The following is a 19,538-nucleotide window of genomic DNA, read 5'->3' as shown; positions in this document are numbered from 1 at the left end:
TATCAAAGAAAAGAATCATGATTTAATATTAAAGCTGTACATACCATGGAAACCATATTGCCATGGTGAATGGTAACATTTGGATAAAAGCTCAGTGGGCAGGAAACGGGTTGAAATTGATCAAGCTAATATGACTGAAAAAGATCACTGGAAGGACGATGGATGGAAAATGCATCGGAACAAGTAATGTAGAACAGGTGGGAAGCCAAAAAGGCAGCCAAGGAACAAACTTGAAAATAACATTACAGTTGTCCCTCGCTACTTTCTGCTTTGAATAATAATGGAATAGAAAATGTTGCTCTTTTGTCATTAATACGGCATTTCCAAGAATAAAAATGAATTGATGAACTTAAGTAAAAATAAAAGGTTAGTCAAAGACATGATGGTCTGATGGTCTTTTCAGGAAAAAAAAACATACCAAAAGTAAAATATGGTGGTGGTAGTGTGATGGTCTGTGTCTGTTTTGCTGTTTCGGGACCTGGAAGACTTGCTGTGATAAATGGAACCATGAATTCTGATTTCCACCAAAAAAATCCTGAAGAAGAATGTTCAGCCATCTGTTGGTGACCTCAAGCTGAAGCCGACCTGGGTTCTTCAGGTCTTCAAGTCTTCCTCAGGACCTGGAAGACTTGCTGTGATAAATGGAACCATGAATTCTGATTTCTACCAAAAAGATCCTGAAGGAGAATGTCCGTCCATCTGTTGGTGAGCTCAAGCTGAAACCAACAAGTCCACCTCTGAATGGAAAACAAAAAGAGTTTTGGTCCCAGTATTGACCCCTGGGGTACTCCACGTGTAATATTTAACTTGCTGATGTGTGTTCTCCTAGCTTTACATGTTGCTTCCTGTCAGCTAATTAGCTTTTGACACAGTTCAAAACTAATCCTCTGATTCTAATTTTGTTATTAGGATGTCACGATTGATTGTATCAAATTATATTTTTATGATCTATAACATTAGTGATTTCCTCCATAATTTCAAGCAATGCCATGGCGGTTGAAATGTTAGCTCTGTATCCGTACTGACTATCTGCAAGTAATTCATTCCTATTCATAAACGTGTCCAACCGTTATCAAATAGCTTCTTGATAGCTAATTTGTCCACTTCCTGTTTATGTAATGTATACAAAGCAACACATTAAACATTTAAATATGCTTTTCTTCAATCCATACCCCAGATGACTTACTTTGTGGAATAATAACAGTTGTACTCATTACACATCAGTATACATATTACTCATAAGTTATTTGGAGGATCCACGCAGGAGAGGAAGAATCGTGTCGGGAAGGTAAGACAAACATGAACACACACACACAGCCAACTGCTCATCACTCCAAACTCATGTCAACAGGATGGAGTTGGCAGAGTTCAGGGTTTTATGCTGCCGATTCCAATATCGATCATCCAGGTCTGAAATTGGCTGATATTGATCATACAAGTGTTTCTGTGGCATCTGTTGGCAGTTACGTTCAATTGTTATTGTTTTGGATGAAAGTGGAAGGACGACAACACTCCACAAAAGGGTCGCTGCAGGCTGCAGTAGTACTACCTCCCCAAGGGTGATCTGTTTTTGTGACCTTATGTAATAAATCCTGTTGAACTTCCCCCAATCAAGAAAATATCTCTCAGGGTCCAGAAGATCCTGGCAACGCTCACGCACACATCATCAATCAGCGCTGTGGATCCTCTTGGTAAAGCTATTGGATATACTTCAACTCACAAACAGGTCAAAATACAGCATAGAAAATGCACAGCATTAATGAATCATGGATGTTCAAAGACCTCATGAGTGATATTGGAGATGTGCAGTATTCTGTCATATAGATGAAAGCACATACATTTTTTTTACACTTGGCATGTTTGAGATAGCTCATGTGTTTTGGTTTCATTTGCTGTTGCTACGCAAAATATATACTCGGGGTTTTTTTTTTACGTTAGCTATACTTTCATCCTATGAAGTAAAATATCCGTTCGAAGGAGTCGACTCGTTCACGAACCTCACATCTCTTGCAGAGAGACAAATGTGAAGCTGAGGAGGGTCCGAACGAGACGCTCGCCTAATATTTATTTGGTGGACATGTGTGTGCGTTCATGACGATGTAAGTCGCCCCGTCATTGTTACATTGTTACCAAGGAATGTTAGTTAATGTTTGAATCAGACTATTAAGCTGAGGATGCTAAAATATAGCCACATGTGGTTTTAGTAAAGGCTGACCGGTGGGGGCAAAGGGGAGGTAGCATTCCACTATCCTGAGACCAAGGATGACACAATTGAACATATAATAATTACTATTCAACAATAATTGTCGTTTTTATGTGGCATAATTAACCCTGTGTGTATTATTTCGTTCGTAATTTGGTTAGTTTATGATTACCCTGGGCTAAGAGTTGTGGTTGCGTCGCTGCAGTTGGTTGATGTCTCCGCAAGAGGGCGCTGTTTCTCCACAATTTAGTATTTTTTCTTATGGTCACAGCGGGATTTTAATGTAATTGTCGGTATAATCAGATCTGCTCATTCATTGTTATTTTTTATTTACTTAGACACCACACACCCACTCCTTAAATGTTGATTTGCACCGCCAATGTAGAATGACTACGGTATGAAAAGACAATGCAGGAGGATTCAGACATCCGGGATAAATGACTGAGCTGAGTTCAACCAATCCAAAGCGAGCATCTCGGCTTAGCTGCTTGCACAAAGACCAAGCCAGGATGAGAAGAACAGTGATTGGTGAAAACCAATCCCGGATCAGTGCTCTCACGCGGATTCCTTAAATAGACCCCGCTATCGATCACAGATTCAACGATTCACCATGGCAACGAGAGCGGCCTACTTCTCCCCGTCCGAGGCGGAAATCCTCATGGAGGTTTACGAGGAGGTTAAAGAACAAATAAAAATGAAAGGGAACACCGCCACAATCATAAAACAACGAAAGAAAGCGTGGCAAAGTATTGCAGACCGCCTGAATGCGTAAGTACTGCTCAAATACACAAGTCACTGCTCCGCTGGAGCCATCACAATGACAATTCACATAGTATTAACATCTCCGAAAACACGTCGCTAAAGTTAGCTTCCTGTTCGCCAACCTCTGATTCCATTTAAGGTGGTATTACCCGAAAATATTCGCACTATTATATACGCACTATTGTGTTGTGAAACCTTTATTATATGTGTGGAAATGCAATAAAGGTACGTGTATGTTATGTTTTTAGACTCTATATCCCGTGTTTCCCATATCTCCAATTGTAATGGGGGTATGAAAATAATCATTAAAAGCACTTAGGTTGGAACGCTCACAATTACGAGTGCGCTAAACGCCTCACGGCAGAAGGATGGAGACGCGAGCATGACATTCATTGCTGTGTGCATCATATGCTTTAAAACTAAAAATTATAAATCTGCCTTTATTGCATTTTCACGAATTAAATATAAGTTTCACAAACATCTAAAAGGTTTTCACATTAAGAAGTGTCATAAAAAAGATCTGCTCATTACGTCATTAATTCCATCTTAAAGTGGTCATGGTGATGTTTAGGGAACCACATTCAAACACTTGTCGCCATGTTACATAAATGTTGCTGGACAACATTTGTTGTCATACAAATTACATTATTTTCAGACATTATTAGATTCAACTTTATTGTTATTGCTCATGTCACTGGTACAGGGCAACAAAATGCAGTTATCTTTGTGAGAAAGTGACTGTCCCCTCAACCTAATAACTGGTTGGGTCACCTTTAGGGTTTTCCAGCATGAAGCGCCTTTTTAAGGTCATGCCACAGCATCTCAATAGGATTCAGGTCAGGACTTTGGACTAGGCCACTCCAAAGTCTTCATTTGGTTTTTCTTCAGCCATTCTGAGGTGGACTTGCTAGTGTGTTTTGGATCATTGTCCTGCTGAAGAACCTAAGTGAGGTCACCAACAGATGGCCGGACATTTCTCCTTCAGGATTTTTTGGTAGACATCACAATTCATGGCTCCATTTATCACAACAAGTCTTCCAGGTCCTAAAGCAGCAAAACAGCCCCGGACCATCACACTACCACCACCATATTTTACTCAAAAATGCAGCATTACTTTTACACACATCTTCCAATAGTTCAACTTTAGATGTTGTTGCGGGGTCTTTTGTGACCTTTTAGATGAGTCATTGCTGCCTTCATTTTAGGTCGCCGGCCACTCCAGAAGGTTCACCACTGTTCCATGTTTTTGCCATTTGTGGATAATGGCTCTCACTTTGGTTTGCTGGAGTCCCAAAGCTTAAGAAGTGGTTCCATAACATTTTCCTTTTTTTAGTTATGTCTTAAAAGAGGGGGCAATCACTTTTCCTACACATGGTCATTGAGGTTTGGATTTTTTTTTGTCCTGTATTAATGAAGTTTCATATAAAAACTGCATTTTGTGTTCAGTCGTGTTGTCATTAATATTTAGATTTGTTTATGATCTGAAATATTTAAGTGTGATAAACATGCAATATATATATAGGCTGTGTGTGTATAATATATCTGTATATGGTGTGTGTGTATAGATTAAATATGACTCAGTCACCACGGACGTGGCAGCAAGTCAAGATTAAATACAAGAACATCCTCCAGAATGGTAAGTACCTTGACTAATACCTAAGAATGGACAAGCCTACATTGCTCACACCTCGTCTACTGTTTTATCAGTCAAAAAGAAAGCCCACAAGAAATGCAGTGCCGGTGGGTCACCAAAAGCTGACATCACCCCAGCAGAGGACATAGCATTGGCGGAGAATAAAGCAAGGATCAGTGAGGGAACGGATACAAATATATGTTCCTCCCAAAATTCCAACAGTTTCATAAAAGGTACATTTTTCCATAATCACATTCATTTCACATTCATTTGGACTATCTTTGGTTTGCCTTGCAGTTTCCGGCAGCATCGTCAAACTGGAGCCACAAATACCAGACGATGCAGATCCAGTGAGTACTCTGTTGGCTTGGCATGTCTCGTCTACTAGCATCAATATTTATCATTTTTAATGGGACAGGGTGAAGGCACCAATGCAGTAGAAACTGATGCTGTTGACGATGAGACCAGCTCTCTCGGTTCCAGGAAACATGAGGTATCATATCAAGCTTGTGGGAGAACTATCATCATTTGGTGCCTACACAAAATATCATTTCTGTAACAGGGCCCAGATGGAGACAGCCAACCTGGCAACATAGTGAGTATTAATGGAAGGACATGCTAAATTCATGCTATTCATTATCATGTTGTTTACAGAACTCCCAAGCTATCAAACAGCTCTATGCCCAACATATGCGGCAACAAATACAACTAGCCGATATGGACATGGAGTATAAGAAAAGAAAGATGGAAGACCTAGCACTGGACTCTGAAATAAAGAGGAGGACAATAAGAATATTGGACCTTAAAATAAAGAAACTAGAACGGGAGGTGAGTTATGCCTTTATTACACACTGTAACTCAAATATTTTCATGATTATTCTCCTTTCATTGCAGCTTCAAGAAGATGACACAAGTTAATAAAGGTCTAATAGAATGATATTAAGGCACATAATTACCCTGAAATCACTACAACCAAAATAAAGAAGGTATTTTTATAACTCAATGTAATACTACTGCATTTTGTTCTGGAGAAACTATGAAATGGCTGCACTAAAAGGATGGTTTCATAAGAACACATTATCCCTGAACTTAAATAAAACTAAAATAATCCTATTTGGACATCTATGTGCAAATACAAGACATTGACAGAGTGAATGAAAATATACGTTTGTAGTGATATAAAACACAACTAAATGAGTTGGAAATTCCACCTTAAAAATGTACAACATGAACCGGCAAGAAATACTTCAATACTGAATAAAGCAAAATTAATTCTGGGACAAACATCACTTTAGTGTTCTCTGGTTATACAAACCAGTTATTTAAAAATAACACAGACAAATTCGATTATCTCACATTCAAACATCCAAACACACTGACAGCAAGAACGGCAACTGAACAAATAAGAACAAATACTTTAAGACAGTAAAATATTAAAAACAAGAAGCAAAGCAATAAAACTAAAATAAATAAAACCAATTAAAACAAACAAAAAAAAAAGAACTAAAAGACACAGACGACCATAAGAGAGTTAGAAGCCAGAGAATAAAAATGGGTTTTAAGATGAGACTTTGGATTGTGGGGGCCTTTTTTACTTGAGAGGGGAGAGGGTTCCATAGCTTGGGGCTACAGACTACAGAAAAGGCTCGGTCTCCCTGGTCTTAAGTCTCGTCTTGGACACCACCATTTGGAGGTGGCCTTCGCACCTCAATGACCGCGCTGGAGTGTAAATTTGAATGAGGTCCGAGATGTATTTAGGGGCCAGCCCATTCCACGCCTTAAAAACAAAACAAAAAAAATCACAGGCAACCAATGCAGTGAGGCGAGAATCGTTGTTACTGAGGGGGGCCAAAGTCCATAGGGGGGCCATTGTAATTGACGAGGATCGCTTCAGTCTTCTCCTCCTTAAGCCTTAAGAAATTCTGGGCCGACCAGACCTTGACATTTCTTAAGCACTCGAGAAGGGGTGTCAAGGTCTAAATAAGATGGGCCCATGAATTGATCCCTGAGGGACTCCACAGTCAATCTGGGCAGTGGACAAGGAGAATCCCCCAAATCCCACAGTAAGGAAGGCATCTCCCTGATGGGTAAGACTTAAACCCCCTGACACCCACACAGTTTTTCAAGCGAGATAAAAGAATGGTATGATCCACTGTGTCAAAAGCAGCAGTCCACCAGAATCAGTCATTAAAAATAGGTCATTAAAAACCTTTAAAAGTGCAGACTCAGTGGTCTGAAAGTGTCTAAAATCACACTCTCATCTAAAAAAAAGGCTGCATATGTGCAAGAACATTTCTTTCTAAAATCTTTGAGATAAAAGGTAGTTTTGAGATTGGCCGATAAATCGATAAAATTGAAGGATCAAGACCTGTTTTTTTTTGTTGCTAAGGTTCAACAGTGGCCTTTTTACAAAAGGATGACACTGTATCTGTTGATGATAGCACACACAGATGGACCAACAGCTGGCAACCAGTGTCAGAGGTCATAGGAGCCTGGGACGCCGACAAAGTGTTGGTGACAAAGTACTCATGACAACATCAAGTTTTTGAAAAAACAAATGAAAGTACTCAATTCATAAAACATACTGCTGTCAAACGTTCATGCAGCAATGAATAACCACAACAAGCCACAAATATATTTTTTGACTGTCAGTAAGTGGCACCGTTAGCTGCAAAATAAGAGAGCACTGAGCAGTGATCAGTGCTTATAAAGCCCTGGAATGAAACCCCATGCTAAGGTTCTTAGAATAGATGAAACATATGGATTTATTTACTGAAACTGCCAGATGAATGACCGCAAGCCATGTTTTGCTAACAAATTCATGTTTCCGACAACCACGTGCAAAGAGGTGACTGCAAGGTCTACTCTGAGGAGGGGGTGGAGCACAGACAGAAGAACTTTTGATGGGAAACACCTAGTATGTCATCCTAAGTCCATACCTTCATTGTGTTCCTGCACCTGTTTTTACCTCAAGATCCGTCCATGAACCAAGTCATTTGGACCCAGTCTATGCATTATCATCCTATCAGCGTCACCACAGCTGGAGAATTTTTTGGAGACACTTGCTGCTTGTGGAGTCGTGGTATTCTCTGAGAGTATGATAACCTAGTTTCACCACTAAAGGGCTCCAAAGACCACATAGTCATTTCAATGCTCTGCGTCAGAGTGCACTGCTGTTTTGTATTGACCCTCGCAGTTGAGAGTAAGAACATATATTTGTTTAGCCTATATTACACTTTTATATGATGTTATATATTGTATATCATAGTCTGCCTTATCAATATTGGTGTCATTCCTAATGTCAGTTTCTACTTTAAGAGTTACAAGAGACCAAAAAAATATATATGAAGTCATGAAACAGGACATACTTGCTCACGGTGCAACAAAACAACGTGGGGGATAAGGAACAACTAAGTGCTAAACATATAACACAAGTTAAAACTGTTATTTCCAAATGCCCTCAAGGCATGCTGGGTAGTCCAACAATAACATGATGCAATGTTGACGGATGAAAAAGAGGTATTTGGAAATGCTCAGTAGGCCAACCCGTCTTAACTAGTGGATCTAGGTGTGTATCAAAATGTCTACCACAGATGCCCATCCCTCGAATTTACATAATTTGATGGTTATAATTTTTTTTTTAACCATTACTTGTTCAAGTTTTCCCACTTGGTGGTTGTGGATTTACATGGAAATGTTAAGAAATGAATTGAATATGCCTGTAAGTGAAGCACATAGCCAGATACAATATGATAGAGGGCTTTATTTAAAAAGTTTCTATTATAAAATGCAAAAATTCAGCTAGATCCAATCACACAAATTGCAAAGACATATCCCTTAAGATCTTCCAACATGGTGCTAGGTCATATCCCAAATGACAAAGACATGACAACTCTTTTCTCTTAATAGGAGGAGATGCGTAGGTTTTGGCAGTGTAGGATGCTGACATCCATTACAGCAGAGAGTTATTGCTTTGGTCTGCTTTATAAAAAGGTTTATTACAGGAGAGTCGAGATTGGCAATACAGCGGTCTGATACAGGTGAAAAACAATCTGCTCAATCGTCCTTATCCTTGGCACCGTGTTTAAGGATGCGTGTGAACTCCACATAGTTGAAGTTATTCTTCTTGTCGATGGGGGCCTCTCTGAAGAGCTCGTCCACCTCATCGTCTGTGAAGCGGTCACCCATTGTTGTGAGGAGCTCCCTGAGGTAATCTTCCGGAATGAAACCTGCAGTGACAAAGCCCAAATATTTTCTGGACTGCTTCAAAACATTTATGTTTTATATATGTATGTGTTTTTTTTTTTTACCTGTTCCCTCTTCGTCAAAGCAAGCAAAAGCATTTCGGATCACGTCTTCAGGGTCTGTGCCGTTGAGCTTTTCTCCAAACATGGTGAGGAACATGGTAAAGTTAATAGGCCCGGGAGCTTCATTCATCATGGCTTCCAGGTAGTCGTCAGTTGGATTTTTCCCTGTGAATCCAGACGCAGAAACGGCAAACCTTCAATGTCTGACAATTTACACCTGAGAAATCCAAACAAGAGCTTGCAGAACTTGTTTTTGAACAGCTGTGCTGCAAAGAACCGCAGTCGTGGAACTTGGTATTTTGCACACTTTGTGCACCCTACAGAATAATATGCTGTGAACTCACAATCACTACAACAATTCCACAACATGGCCCCTAATCAACTCTGGCAGGTCTGCTTACTACATTTCTATCCAAACATGTCAACACTTTAAGCTCTGCTCTTCATGATATCCCGTTTTACTCACCCAGCGAGGCCAGCATGTCGTGGAGGTCTTCCTTGTCGACAAAACCGTCACGGTTCTGGTCGATCATGTTGAAGGCCTCCTTGAACTCCTGGATTTGGGACTGGTCAAACATGGCGAAAACATTGGAAGTGGCGCGCTGGGGGCGCTTCTTGGTGGTCTTTCCCTTTGCCCTTTTGCTCGACATTTTGATGGATTGGTTCCTAAAATAAAACAGCACATTTTCACAACACATAATAAACATTCCATAAGTAAAAGGCAGCATATCTGATTTGAAGCCAAGGGTCATGATGATATTCCGTAGCAATGTCATCCCAGCCTGTTAATCCCGAGTGGCATCCCCCCCACCCCCTGTGAGCTATACATGGAAGTGTTCTTTCTAGATCACTGCGTCACTGACGGGAGAAAAGTCAGTGATGTACGCACTAATGCCCTTATCAGGCAAAGTCTCCGATGGTTAAACGCTTAAGGGACGGAGGCATGGTTGACAGCCTGTTTTACGCCAGTTGATAACAATTACGCAAGTCAGAACGTTTTGTTAATATCAACAGAATGGGTTCTTACAGGCGGTCTACAGCAGTATCATCTTCATGATTGTGTTTAAGCAGCCTAAGGGAAAATACCGTAATTCCAGTAGCTAGCTGTAGCTCTCATAAGTATACAGATTAATGAGTAATTCATTTCATACATACAACAGCTACAAATAGCTTGCTTGAACCATTATCTTGATCGCCATTTGTCTTGACACGAACAAAACGACGTTCCTAGCAATCTTACTGGAATGCGAGTCCGGGCCACACCAACAACCAGCTGACGTTACACAGACACAAAGCTTTGCAGACAATAATCCATACATCTGCATCATATTTACGATTTTGGCAGCACATTTCTACGTCTAAATGTAATCTTATGTGCGAACATTTATGTTGTCGGCCCAGTTAGCTGTTGTTAGCTAAGCTAACCGTCCGATTTTAAGTGCCGCGAAAACTGTCTTTAAAATACGCTTTTAAAACAATACGCGTATGTTCGCTTTTCGTTAATGTTTAGCGCCCATAATGTCACACATAAATATCACGGACTGTAATAAAATATGTAAAATAGTGGCTTACCTGACGACAACAAGCAGACAAGGACTAGCTAGTTTTTTTTCTCAACCACCGCCCTTCACTTCCTGACTTGTAGTGTCAGCGTCGTCAGGCCTCCCGGGTCGAACCAACTGAAAACAGTGGGGGCATTGTCATGCAGGAAAATATTTTTTTTCGATAAAGTACACACAGCGCCGATTAAGATAGATAAGTGCAATTAAATTAACTCTATTTTCATATGTGATTACACAATTACGTATCAAATAATATTATTATTCTTCACTAAATAAATAATTCCGAATGGTTCACCCTCAAACTGGTACATGAACTTTCCCCAAATCCTCCATTACGTTCGGTCGGGTTCCTGGATATATCCATATATGGACGTTCAGGAGAAGTTCCTCCATAATGTTATGCAATAAAACAAGCATATGCCATTTAAATAATAGACAAGTCTTCTCTGTTGGAAAATGTGTAAAAAATAGCATATGCAGAAAGAGCGTTATCCCTGTTTGTGATTCATAGTGCCTGTGTGATTATATTTGCATTATTTGAATTGTTATGAATTGTATTTCCGGTTTATATAATTAATTTGTTAAATAATGAATATAAATACAAACTATATTGAAATAATCCCATAAATACTCTATATTGACATATATATTCCTTATGGACAGTTACAATAATTCTGTTTTATTTTTGTTATGATATTAAGCTTTGAAAACAGTGTCTGCAAAGTGCTTATGGAATGTGTATTCATAATTTCTACACCAAGATGTGGATTATTCTCACAAACAAGAGTGAAACCTGATCGTGTGGTGAAAGAGAGAGTGACAATGAGGCGGCGTCTGGCCGGCACGGTTTGTTTGTCATGCGAGTAACAACAGCAATGACTAAACTTAGAAGCGCCGCCACGTTTCAACTCGTTTCCTCATTGACCTAGTGATGACGCAGCATCAGGAGCAACTGGGGCTTCAGTATCCTGGCCAAGGATTCTTCACAGGAGGACTGAGGATGGAACCAGCAACGTCTACCACCACATAAACAAGAATTAAAGTGTCACTGGTATTCTACAGCCACCAATGGAATACAGTGAAAAAGGCATGTTTTCCTGTTTATCAATTGGGATGCACATCAGCCTGAGACCTTCACCCCCCCTTCCTGCCCCCTCTCAGCTATATTTACCCCCACCCTCACCATAAATGGCTGTGGCTGCCGCTCAGACATTCTGGCCAGGCCCCATGTTATTTTTGTTGTGTGGACACAGTCCCGAACCTACCTACCTACCTACCTGCCTACTTGGCTTTTCAAGCTTTGATTGTGGACTCTTTGCAAATTTTCCCTTAGAGGTCACAAACGGAAGCTCTGAGGCCGCAGTGGGTAAGTGGCGAGTGTCCTGCAGAAATAAGAGGTGAGAGATTTCTTCCCGGTATTTTCATGCATCATGATTGCTTGGATATGACGTCATGTTTGATTATAGTAAATGTTTTTGCTTCTATTTTGCCTGCTAAATTAACAAAACATGTTCAACTGAAATGAACATGTTGAGAAATGCAGAATTCTAACCAACATTCAACAACAAAAGCCTCTTGAACACTAACTCCCCAGACAGACAATCAGGTAGTCAAGAAGGACCTTGGATACTGTCATGTCTGGATCAGTACCCTTCTACCAGAAGCACCGCCGCCACTATGACCGTGGCTACCGGTACCAATCTGGCAGCAGATACGCTGCTGGCGCCAGCAGCAGCAACAGCACCAGGGGGTAAGGAAAAGATGGATAAAAGGAGTTCCTAATTTCCACCTCCATTTATCATCCTCACAATGGATGATTGACTTTCTCCATCCACTTTAACCATGGTAACCGTTCCTCACATGGGGATAGCTGCCTGTTTATTTCCTGCATGATGTTCCAATGTTCCGTCATTTGCATCAACGCATGCTGCTCGGTGTTGAAACCAAAGAAGTCTACTAACCTTCATAGTCAAGAAGGAAGGTGTGAAAAAATGTGAGATCTCAGATTGTTTGGCATCTTTTGACAACCTACACAGCAACCCAATCTGGTACAGTGCGTCGGACATCTTTAAATACACTTTCTCCGAGCGTGTGAACAGGTCAGAGGGCTTAGGTTTTGTTAGTTGATCTTTGCCTGGCGCTCCACCAGCCGACCGTCCGAACTAACGTTCCCTGCACAGGCAAGGAAAGGATGATAACGATGCAGCGGTGATGTAACCACCAGCTGGTTCCAAGAGCCATAGCTTTTATTTTTTGTAAGGATGTAATTGATTCATCCCAAGAATTAACCTCTGACTAGAACTCAACCTTGACCCGGAGTGACTGTTTGTTACTATCTCCTGAAGAAATGTACCCAAAAAGGGATTAGTAGTACAAAATGGTGCAGACTTGAGTCTGACTTGAGTCCCGTAACTTGGACTCAAGTCAGATTTTTTTATTACTTTAGACTCAACTAAAGTAGTATCATCAGAGACTTGGCATCAGTGACTCAGGACTTGACTCGGACTTTAGTCTGATGACTTGGAAAATACTTTTAGTAAATGTCAAAGTATCAAAGGATTCAGCTAAGGTGATGGTAATGGTAATGGTTTTATTTCATTTGAACATGCATCAGATTACAATTGAATGCATCACATAATCAGTTCACAGTTCCACATGTCCAAAAGGAGTAGGAAGAAGCAAAGCTTATTAAATCCTACCCCTCCATCTGGTACTTTTACAATCAGTAACTGTTACATTTGTTCACTTCCTGCTTTCCATAATACAGTTTAAGGTTGTTTTTGTTTGTTTTGTTTGGTAATAATGCACCTCGTACTGAAGTACGAGGTAATATGACCATCCAATGACATAATGGGTACCATAATAAGTGTCAATATAGTGATATGTATAGCACATCATGACTGGTTCAAGACTCTTCATCCTTGTATTTAGCAAACATCAACTGCTTGTATTGTTTCTTGAATTGGCTCATCGTTGTGCATTGTTTGAGGGTCTTACTCAATCCATTCCATAGTTTGATTCCACATACTGAAATGCTATGGCTTTTTAACGTAGTCCTAGCATATAAGTGTTTCAAATGTAGTTCTTCCCTGAGATCATATTTCTCCTCTCTTGTAGAGAAGTATTGGATGACATTTTTAGGTAATTGGTTATTTTTAGCCTTATGCATTATTTTAGCTGTTTGAAGATGAACTATATCAGCAAGTTGAAGTATTTGTGATTTTAGAAATAAGGAGTTAGTATGTTCTCTGTAGGCGGCATTATGAATTATCCTTACTGACCTTTTTTGCAGTACATTTAGCAAGTGAAGATTGCTTTTATAGTTATTAGCCCATATTTCCACACAATAAGTAAGATATGGTAGAACCAGAGAGCAATAAAGAGTGTGGAGTGATTTTTGATTGAGAACAAATTTTGCTTTGTTCAATATTGAAATATTTCTGGCCACCTTATGTTGTATATTTGTTATATGAGGTTATAATATGAGGTTGTAATATGATTGTTGTGTGAATGCGTACTATCAATGTATTCATACATATAAATTTTTCAGACCTTTTTCATCACTTTATTCCACCGTTTTTTTTGTCTTTTAACTCCTCCTTCAGTTTTTAACTGACTCAAACCATTCAAGCATCAAATCGTTCATCCCGTTCGGGAATAGTGTGCTATCTATTCAGATTTGTCCAAAAATTCCAGATTTTTCAAAGAATTTCAAATGTTTTCCCATTGACAATGAAAGGGCCATTATCCAAACTTCCACCATTCCACCAGTTTGTCAACTGATTCAAAGCACCATGAAAACATTCCACACATCCAAGAACTTCAAAGTAACAATATTTCCACATTCCAAAAAGATGGTAGAGTACCTTGTACCGACTGTACCCTTCTGTTCCGGTCTTAGACTTGATTGGTCCTCATCCTCTGGACTAGACAAGAGCCGACTGAGCCCATTGCTCAAGAGACCCAAGCCTTCTTACTTGGCTGTGGACAAAGAGAACCACATCATTGGCTACGTGGTTCCCCTCTTCAGAAGCAGGTAATAATCGATAATTAACATAATGTGCGGTCTTGAGGCTTGTTATGTGTACACACCTGTCTCTATTAGTCAAGACTTTGCTGCAGGATATTCCGACACAGAAGAAGCAAGGCGAAGGAACACTTCTTCAAACATGGAGCACAGAGATCTGTTTACCAGCAACCTGGAGATGGAGAGGTCAGAGCAGGTCTCCAGGAAGGAAGCCATGCGAGAGTCAGCCGAGCGCATCTCCTTGAACAAAACAGTGAGTGGAAAAATCTCATTTGACATCAAACCCTCTACATACTATAGGTGCTGTAGCATTTATTATTAGGTATTATTATTATTATTATTATTATTAGGTACACATGTAGTTTAATGAGACCCAATGCAATGGTTGTAGTAAAAACTCTGATTTAGAATTTTTGTATATTAAGGAACAAAACATTAGAAGCCCGTACTACTAAATAACAAGTGGTATTTATTTTCAGCCCACACACAAGGGAGACATGTACTGTATATCTTACAATTTGTAACATGACCCTCAGTGTATTTATGCGTGACAAAGAAGGCGACAAATTCCTCAAGGTTCCATGGGACACAAGGAGAACTCACAATGTTTATCCCCTGCGTGTTTTTGTGATGACGCTACATCATTACCAAGGGTAGCATGATTCTAGTTCATCCAGAAAGTATTCACTGTGTTTTAACCTAAGATCATGAAAAAGAAATTAAAATATTAATCAATGACAACACCACTGAACATAAAATACAGTTTTAAAATGAAACTTTGAGCAGAACATCATAGCAACAGTAAAATATGGTGGTGGTAGTGTGATGGTCTGGGGCTGTTTTGTTGCTTCAGTACTTGGAAGACTCCATGTAATAAATGGATGCATTTTATTATTATATTTATTATATATATTTATTATTATTAGGGGCTGCACGGCGCTCGAGTGGTTAGCGTGCAGACCTCACAGCTAGGAGACCCAGGTTCAATCCCACCGTAGGCCATCTCTGTGTGGAGTTTGCATGTTCTCCCCGTGCATGCGTGGGTTTTCTCCGGGTACTCCGGTTTCCTCCCACATTCCAAAAACATGCTAGGTTAATTGGCGACTCCAAATTGTCCATAGGTATGAATGTGAGTGTGAATGGTTGTTTGTCTATATGTGCCCTGTGATTGGCTGGTGACCAGTCCAGGGTGTACCCCGCCTCTCGCCCGAAGATGGTATGATAAGCAGTAGAAAATGAATGAATATTATTATTAGGGCTGTCAAAGTTAACGCCTTAATGACACGTTAACGGAAGTTCCCTTTACTGGCGGCACATTTTTGATGCGCTATTAACTGCGCTCCTCCTGTTTGACCCTCGGCCCCCTCCGTAGTTTCATTGAAGCACGGTAACTCTGTAGCCACAAGCTAGAACAAATATTGATGGGAAATGGAGAAAGAAAATAGTATTTAAATTGGTAAAGTTAGCTTCAAAGGCCTGGCAGTTGTTTGTATCTACTGTTGCTGTATTTGACTTATCACGGACTACATGGCCTGCCAGAGACTGGAGCAGTGCAGGTATTGTTTTTATTGTCATATACAGTGCTACCTTGGCATACGAGTGGCCCAACTAACCAGTGTTTTTTACATTTTTACATCTCTGATTATGTTTGCATTGAACTGTCAGCTAAATTGGAGTTCCAGCTGCTATTGACGGGCTGTCAATGTGATGATCCTGGCTGAAGTCCAGTGTTATGCTAGCATTAGCCATTTAGCATCGAACTACCACAATGATGCACATTAGCACTCAAAGTCATCAAATCTTACCTTTATGCATTCCCACATAGTATCAGCATGCGGGAGCAAATATGAGGTGAAAGAAAAAGGGAGAAAATACATTAAAATACATCCATACAGCCCTCTTTGCATCGGAGAACGGTGCATTCAATGACCGTCGAAAAAGTAGGACAAATCGCATTAAACATTCAAAAACTGTGGAAATAGTTAAGAGTATTGTACTAAAGTAATATTTATTGTAATATAATGATTGAATTCTAAGTATTTCAATGTTTTTGAAAGAGAAATAAAATGAAATTAGGTTTGCAATTTGGATGAAATGTTTTATGAATATTGCTATGTTTTAGGTATTTGTACAGTTCATGAAGCAAAGGTGCAATGAGGCAATTCTTTAATAATAATCCTTTCTGAATGTTCCTAAATAGGATTTTTACTCACAAACATTTAGAATTTAAAACCAGTATTGTTAAAAAATAAAATAAAATAAAACCAGTATCGTAAATAAACATTTTTTTTTTAAAGCTGACACAAATAAACAAAGACATGTCAGTGTGAGAGGTTTCACTTGCTCACATTTTGTATTTGCTGAACGCTTGTGGGCGAGTTTAAGAGCTAATATGCTAATAAGAAAGAAAAATAGTAACACAAAAATATGCTTGCTGACTGTATTTTTTTTTATAAAGTTCCCAAATTGATACCTCTTTACATACAATTTGATGTAATTATTGTTGTAGTTGCACATCAAAGAGATTTCTCCTACTTATTATAGATTAAAAACTTATTTCAATCTGCGATTAAATATGATTAATTGTGAGTTAACTATGTACAAAGATTTGATTAATTGTGATCAAATATTTTAATCTATTGGCAGCCCTAATTATTGTATTTTTTACAGTTGTCTTTGCCAGATCATGAATTCATTTGTTGTCACGGCCTTCCTGCCTTCAGATCCACGAGCATGAGGAGCACTTTAAGCGCATGAATGAAGACAGCCTGATGCACGCGCCGGAGTTTGTCATCAAGCCTCGTTCTCACACCGTGTGGGAGAAGCAGTGCGTGCGTCTGCATTGCACCGTGAGCGGTTGGCCTGACCCTCGGGTCGTGTGGTACATCTTCAAAGACACTCCAAAACCATCAGTTGGACATCTAAACAATATAAGATGAAAATATTTTTAAAATCCCTATTGTTGTTCCTTCCATAAGGTACAAAAACAACGTGGCTATTGACCCTTTGACCAATGCTGGCAAGTACAAAATTGAGAGCAAATACAGCGTGCACTCACTGGAGATCAACAGGTAGGTATCTCCTGTCCCAAACAAAGCATGCCCCATAATGAATGAATAAAATAATAATTAATAACAATAAATGCCAGTGGCCATTACTCAGTACAGTCATAACCACAGCTTAGAGAGCAACTGGTGCCCATGACATCACCATGGTGTCTATTTACCGCCAGAGTATTCCCGGACGGCCCTGAGAGATGGTGATTTACATCTTTGTTAAGGGAATATACAAAATATGAATCTTCTCCTCTTTCAGGTGCGATTTTGACGACACGGCCCAGTATCGAGTCTCTGCCATGAACTCCAAGGGAGAGTTGTCCGCCTTTGCCTCCATTGTTGTAAAGAGTACGTCACACACAACCCGAACCAAAATACACATTCAGAAACATCTCCGTTAGATGCCATCATGATTAGAGAGACCCTTTGTGTGGCGTACACGCGAGGCATGCGGCACTCGACACAAATGGAACAACATCATATCAAGTTGCATCCGTGGTAACTGCTTCTGCTCATCACGCAGGGTTCAAAGGTGAAGTCGACGAGTTCCTGCCTGCTCCAAGACGTACGTGTGATCTATTTACAGTGTGTCTGTTATCATTTATTGGAAAAAAATATAATTATTATTACCGTATTTTCTGGACTACAAGACACTCTGGAGTATAAGTCGCATAAGGCCAAAAATGCATAATTAGGTAGAAAAAAAACATACATAAGTCGCACTGGAGTATGAGTCCAAGGCCAAAAATGCATAATTAGGTAGAAAAAAACATACATAAGTCGCACTGGAGTATAAATGCAGGGCCAAAAATGCATAATTAGGTAGAAAAAAAACATACATAAGTCACACTTGAGTATGAGTCCAAGGCCAAAAATGCATAATTAGGTAGAAAAAAACATACATAAGTCGCACTGGAGTATGAGTCCAAGGCCAAAAATGCATAATTAGGTATAAAAAAAACATACATAAGTCGCACTGGAGTATAAATCCAAGACCAAAAATGCATAATTAGGTAGAAAAACACATACATAAGTCGCACTGGAATATAAGTTGAATTTTTTGCGGGTAATTTATTTTCCAAACTACTTGACCAAAACAGACATTACGTCCTCTTGGAAGGCAAATTCTAACAATAAAAGAATAGAGAACATGCTGAATAGGTGTAAGATATGCTAACAAATGGTTATTCAGCTACACAAAAAATAAACATGAACAGAAAAGGCGTCCAGTGTTTATGTAAGATAAACATTTTTTTTTAATTTATAAGTCGCAGGAACAGCCAACCTATGAACAAAAGTGCGACTTATAGTCCGGAAAATACGGTATATTCATCATATTACTAAATGAATACCTAAAGTTGTGATATTCACCATATTTGAATGCGTGTTTGTTTCTGTGATGCTGCAGGGACCAGTTTTAAAGGTAACTGGGTCATATGGTTCTGGTTTGGTTAACAGCACACAAACCGGGACCGTGCATGACTATCCATTTTGTTGTAGTTCACATTAGTTATTTTTAACCATTAGTTTTCCCATTTTCAGCACATATGCAAAGTAGCTGATGTATATATATATTGTTTAGGTTTTAGGTTTCTGTTGATAACATCGGTAATCTTAGCAAAGGGCTATTTAGTTCATCTTGGCTTCAACAAGGCTTTGGTTTGTTGTGCTTCACTATTGTTCTTAGTTCTTCTTTAGTCACCATCTTGCTAACTTTGCACAACATTGCCATTGTTTCCCATCCAAAAATAAACCCCTTCTTGTTGATGTCCTCAGGGTACTGAATTGATCTCAGCTGGACTGCTTCATCAGTTCATGCTCACAAACACTACTCAGACTACATAGGACAGGTCAGATTGAGAGCTTGAAGGGGATGCGTGTGGAGGTTTTGGTCTTTTGTGGTGTCAAATGTCAGTTGTTGGCGTACAACATGGTCATGGACCCACCTGACTAAATGATTGAATCTTCTCAGAAGGTCATGAACGAAT

At 39.5% G+C, this 19,538-nt stretch overlaps 3 protein-coding genes across 11 annotated transcripts in view; 2 read left to right on the top strand and 1 right to left on the bottom strand.

The window, feature by feature from the left end:
* The first annotated feature begins 2,012 nt into the window (after nt 1–2,012).
* On the top strand, nt 2,013–5,584 carry LOC131108912 (uncharacterized). Of its 2 annotated transcripts, none has more exons than XM_058060346.1 (9): nt 2,013–2,099; nt 2,542–2,971; nt 4,531–4,601; nt 4,673–4,831; nt 4,896–4,948; nt 5,017–5,091; nt 5,161–5,193; nt 5,253–5,426; nt 5,493–5,584. In XM_058060346.1, the coding sequence occupies exons 2-9, from the start codon at nt 2,814–2,816 to the stop codon at nt 5,514–5,516; spliced, it is 747 nt and encodes a 248-aa protein (XP_057916329.1). In that variant the 5' UTR covers nt 2,013–2,099; nt 2,542–2,813; the 3' UTR covers nt 5,517–5,584. The 2 variants fall into 2 exon arrangements, with proteins under 2 accessions (XP_057916329.1, XP_057916330.1); XM_058060347.1 differs by having other exon boundaries at nt 2,019–2,099; nt 2,799–2,971.
* A 2,759-nt stretch (nt 5,585–8,343) lies between these two features.
* Nucleotides 8,344–10,599, bottom strand: myl12.1 (myosin, light chain 12, genome duplicate 1). Its single transcript, XM_058059325.1, has 4 exons — nt 10,478–10,599; nt 9,372–9,571; nt 8,909–9,070; nt 8,344–8,827 (listed from the first exon to the last, which is right to left on the bottom strand). Exons 2-4 carry the CDS (start codon nt 9,553–9,555, stop codon nt 8,655–8,657), a joined length of 519 nt encoding a protein of 172 aa, XP_057915308.1. The 5' UTR covers nt 9,556–9,571; nt 10,478–10,599; the 3' UTR covers nt 8,344–8,654.
* A 1,086-nt stretch (nt 10,600–11,685) lies between these two features.
* The window catches only part of myom1b (myomesin 1b), a 28,082-nt gene continuing 20,229 nt past the window's right edge, over nt 11,686–19,538 (top strand). For 2 of the 8 annotated variants that reach the window (XM_058059318.1, XM_058059322.1), the window contains exons 1-9: nt 11,716–11,864; nt 12,062–12,217; nt 14,369–14,503; nt 14,573–14,747; nt 17,218–17,375; nt 17,473–17,565; nt 17,810–17,898; nt 18,074–18,115; nt 18,959–18,973. In XM_058059318.1, the coding sequence (XP_057915301.1) occupies nt 12,102–12,217; nt 14,369–14,503; nt 14,573–14,747; nt 17,218–17,375; nt 17,473–17,565; nt 17,810–17,898; nt 18,074–18,115; nt 18,959–18,973 (823 nt within the window). In that variant the 5' untranslated portion in view covers nt 11,716–11,864; nt 12,062–12,101. Of the gene's footprint in view, nt 11,865–12,061; nt 12,218–14,368; nt 14,504–14,572; nt 14,748–17,217; nt 17,376–17,472; nt 17,566–17,809; nt 17,899–18,073; nt 18,116–18,958; nt 18,974–19,538 lie in introns of all 8 variants that reach the window. The other 6 variants (XM_058059320.1, XM_058059316.1, XM_058059321.1 and 3 more) reach the window with 3 other exon arrangements.

Source organism: Doryrhamphus excisus, chromosome 21 (assembly GCF_030265055.1).
Source record: "Doryrhamphus excisus isolate RoL2022-K1 chromosome 21, RoL_Dexc_1.0, whole genome shotgun sequence".
Classification (NCBI taxonomy): domain Eukaryota; kingdom Metazoa; phylum Chordata; class Actinopteri; order Syngnathiformes; family Syngnathidae; genus Doryrhamphus; species Doryrhamphus excisus.
The sequence above is the reverse complement of the archived record's forward strand: the minus strand, read 5'-3'. Positions and strand labels throughout refer to the sequence as shown.

Excerpts from the sequence above, each read along its gene's own strand:
- LOC131108912 (XM_058060346.1), top strand. The coding sequence starts at position 2,814 with ATGGCAACGAGAGCGGCCTACTTCTCCCCGTCCGAGGCGGAAATCCTC. Across the intron at positions 4,949-5,016 it reads TACCAGACGATGCAGATCCA|GGTGAAGGCACCAATGCAGT; the intron begins GTGAGTACTCTG and ends TTAATGGGACAG. Across the intron at positions 5,194-5,252 it reads ACAGCCAACCTGGCAACATA|AACTCCCAAGCTATCAAACA; the intron begins GTGAGTATTAAT and ends TGTTGTTTACAG.
- myl12.1 (XM_058059325.1), bottom strand. The coding sequence starts at position 9,555 with ATGTCGAGCAAAAGGGCAAAGGGAAAGACCACCAAGAAGCGCCCCCAG. Across the intron at positions 9,071-9,371 it reads CGACATGCTGGCCTCGCTGG|GGAAAAATCCAACTGACGAC; the intron begins GTGAGTAAAACG and ends CTGGATTCACAG. Across the intron at positions 8,828-8,908 it reads CTTTGACGAAGAGGGAACAG|GTTTCATTCCGGAAGATTAC; the intron begins GTAAAAAAAAAA and ends TTGTCACTGCAG.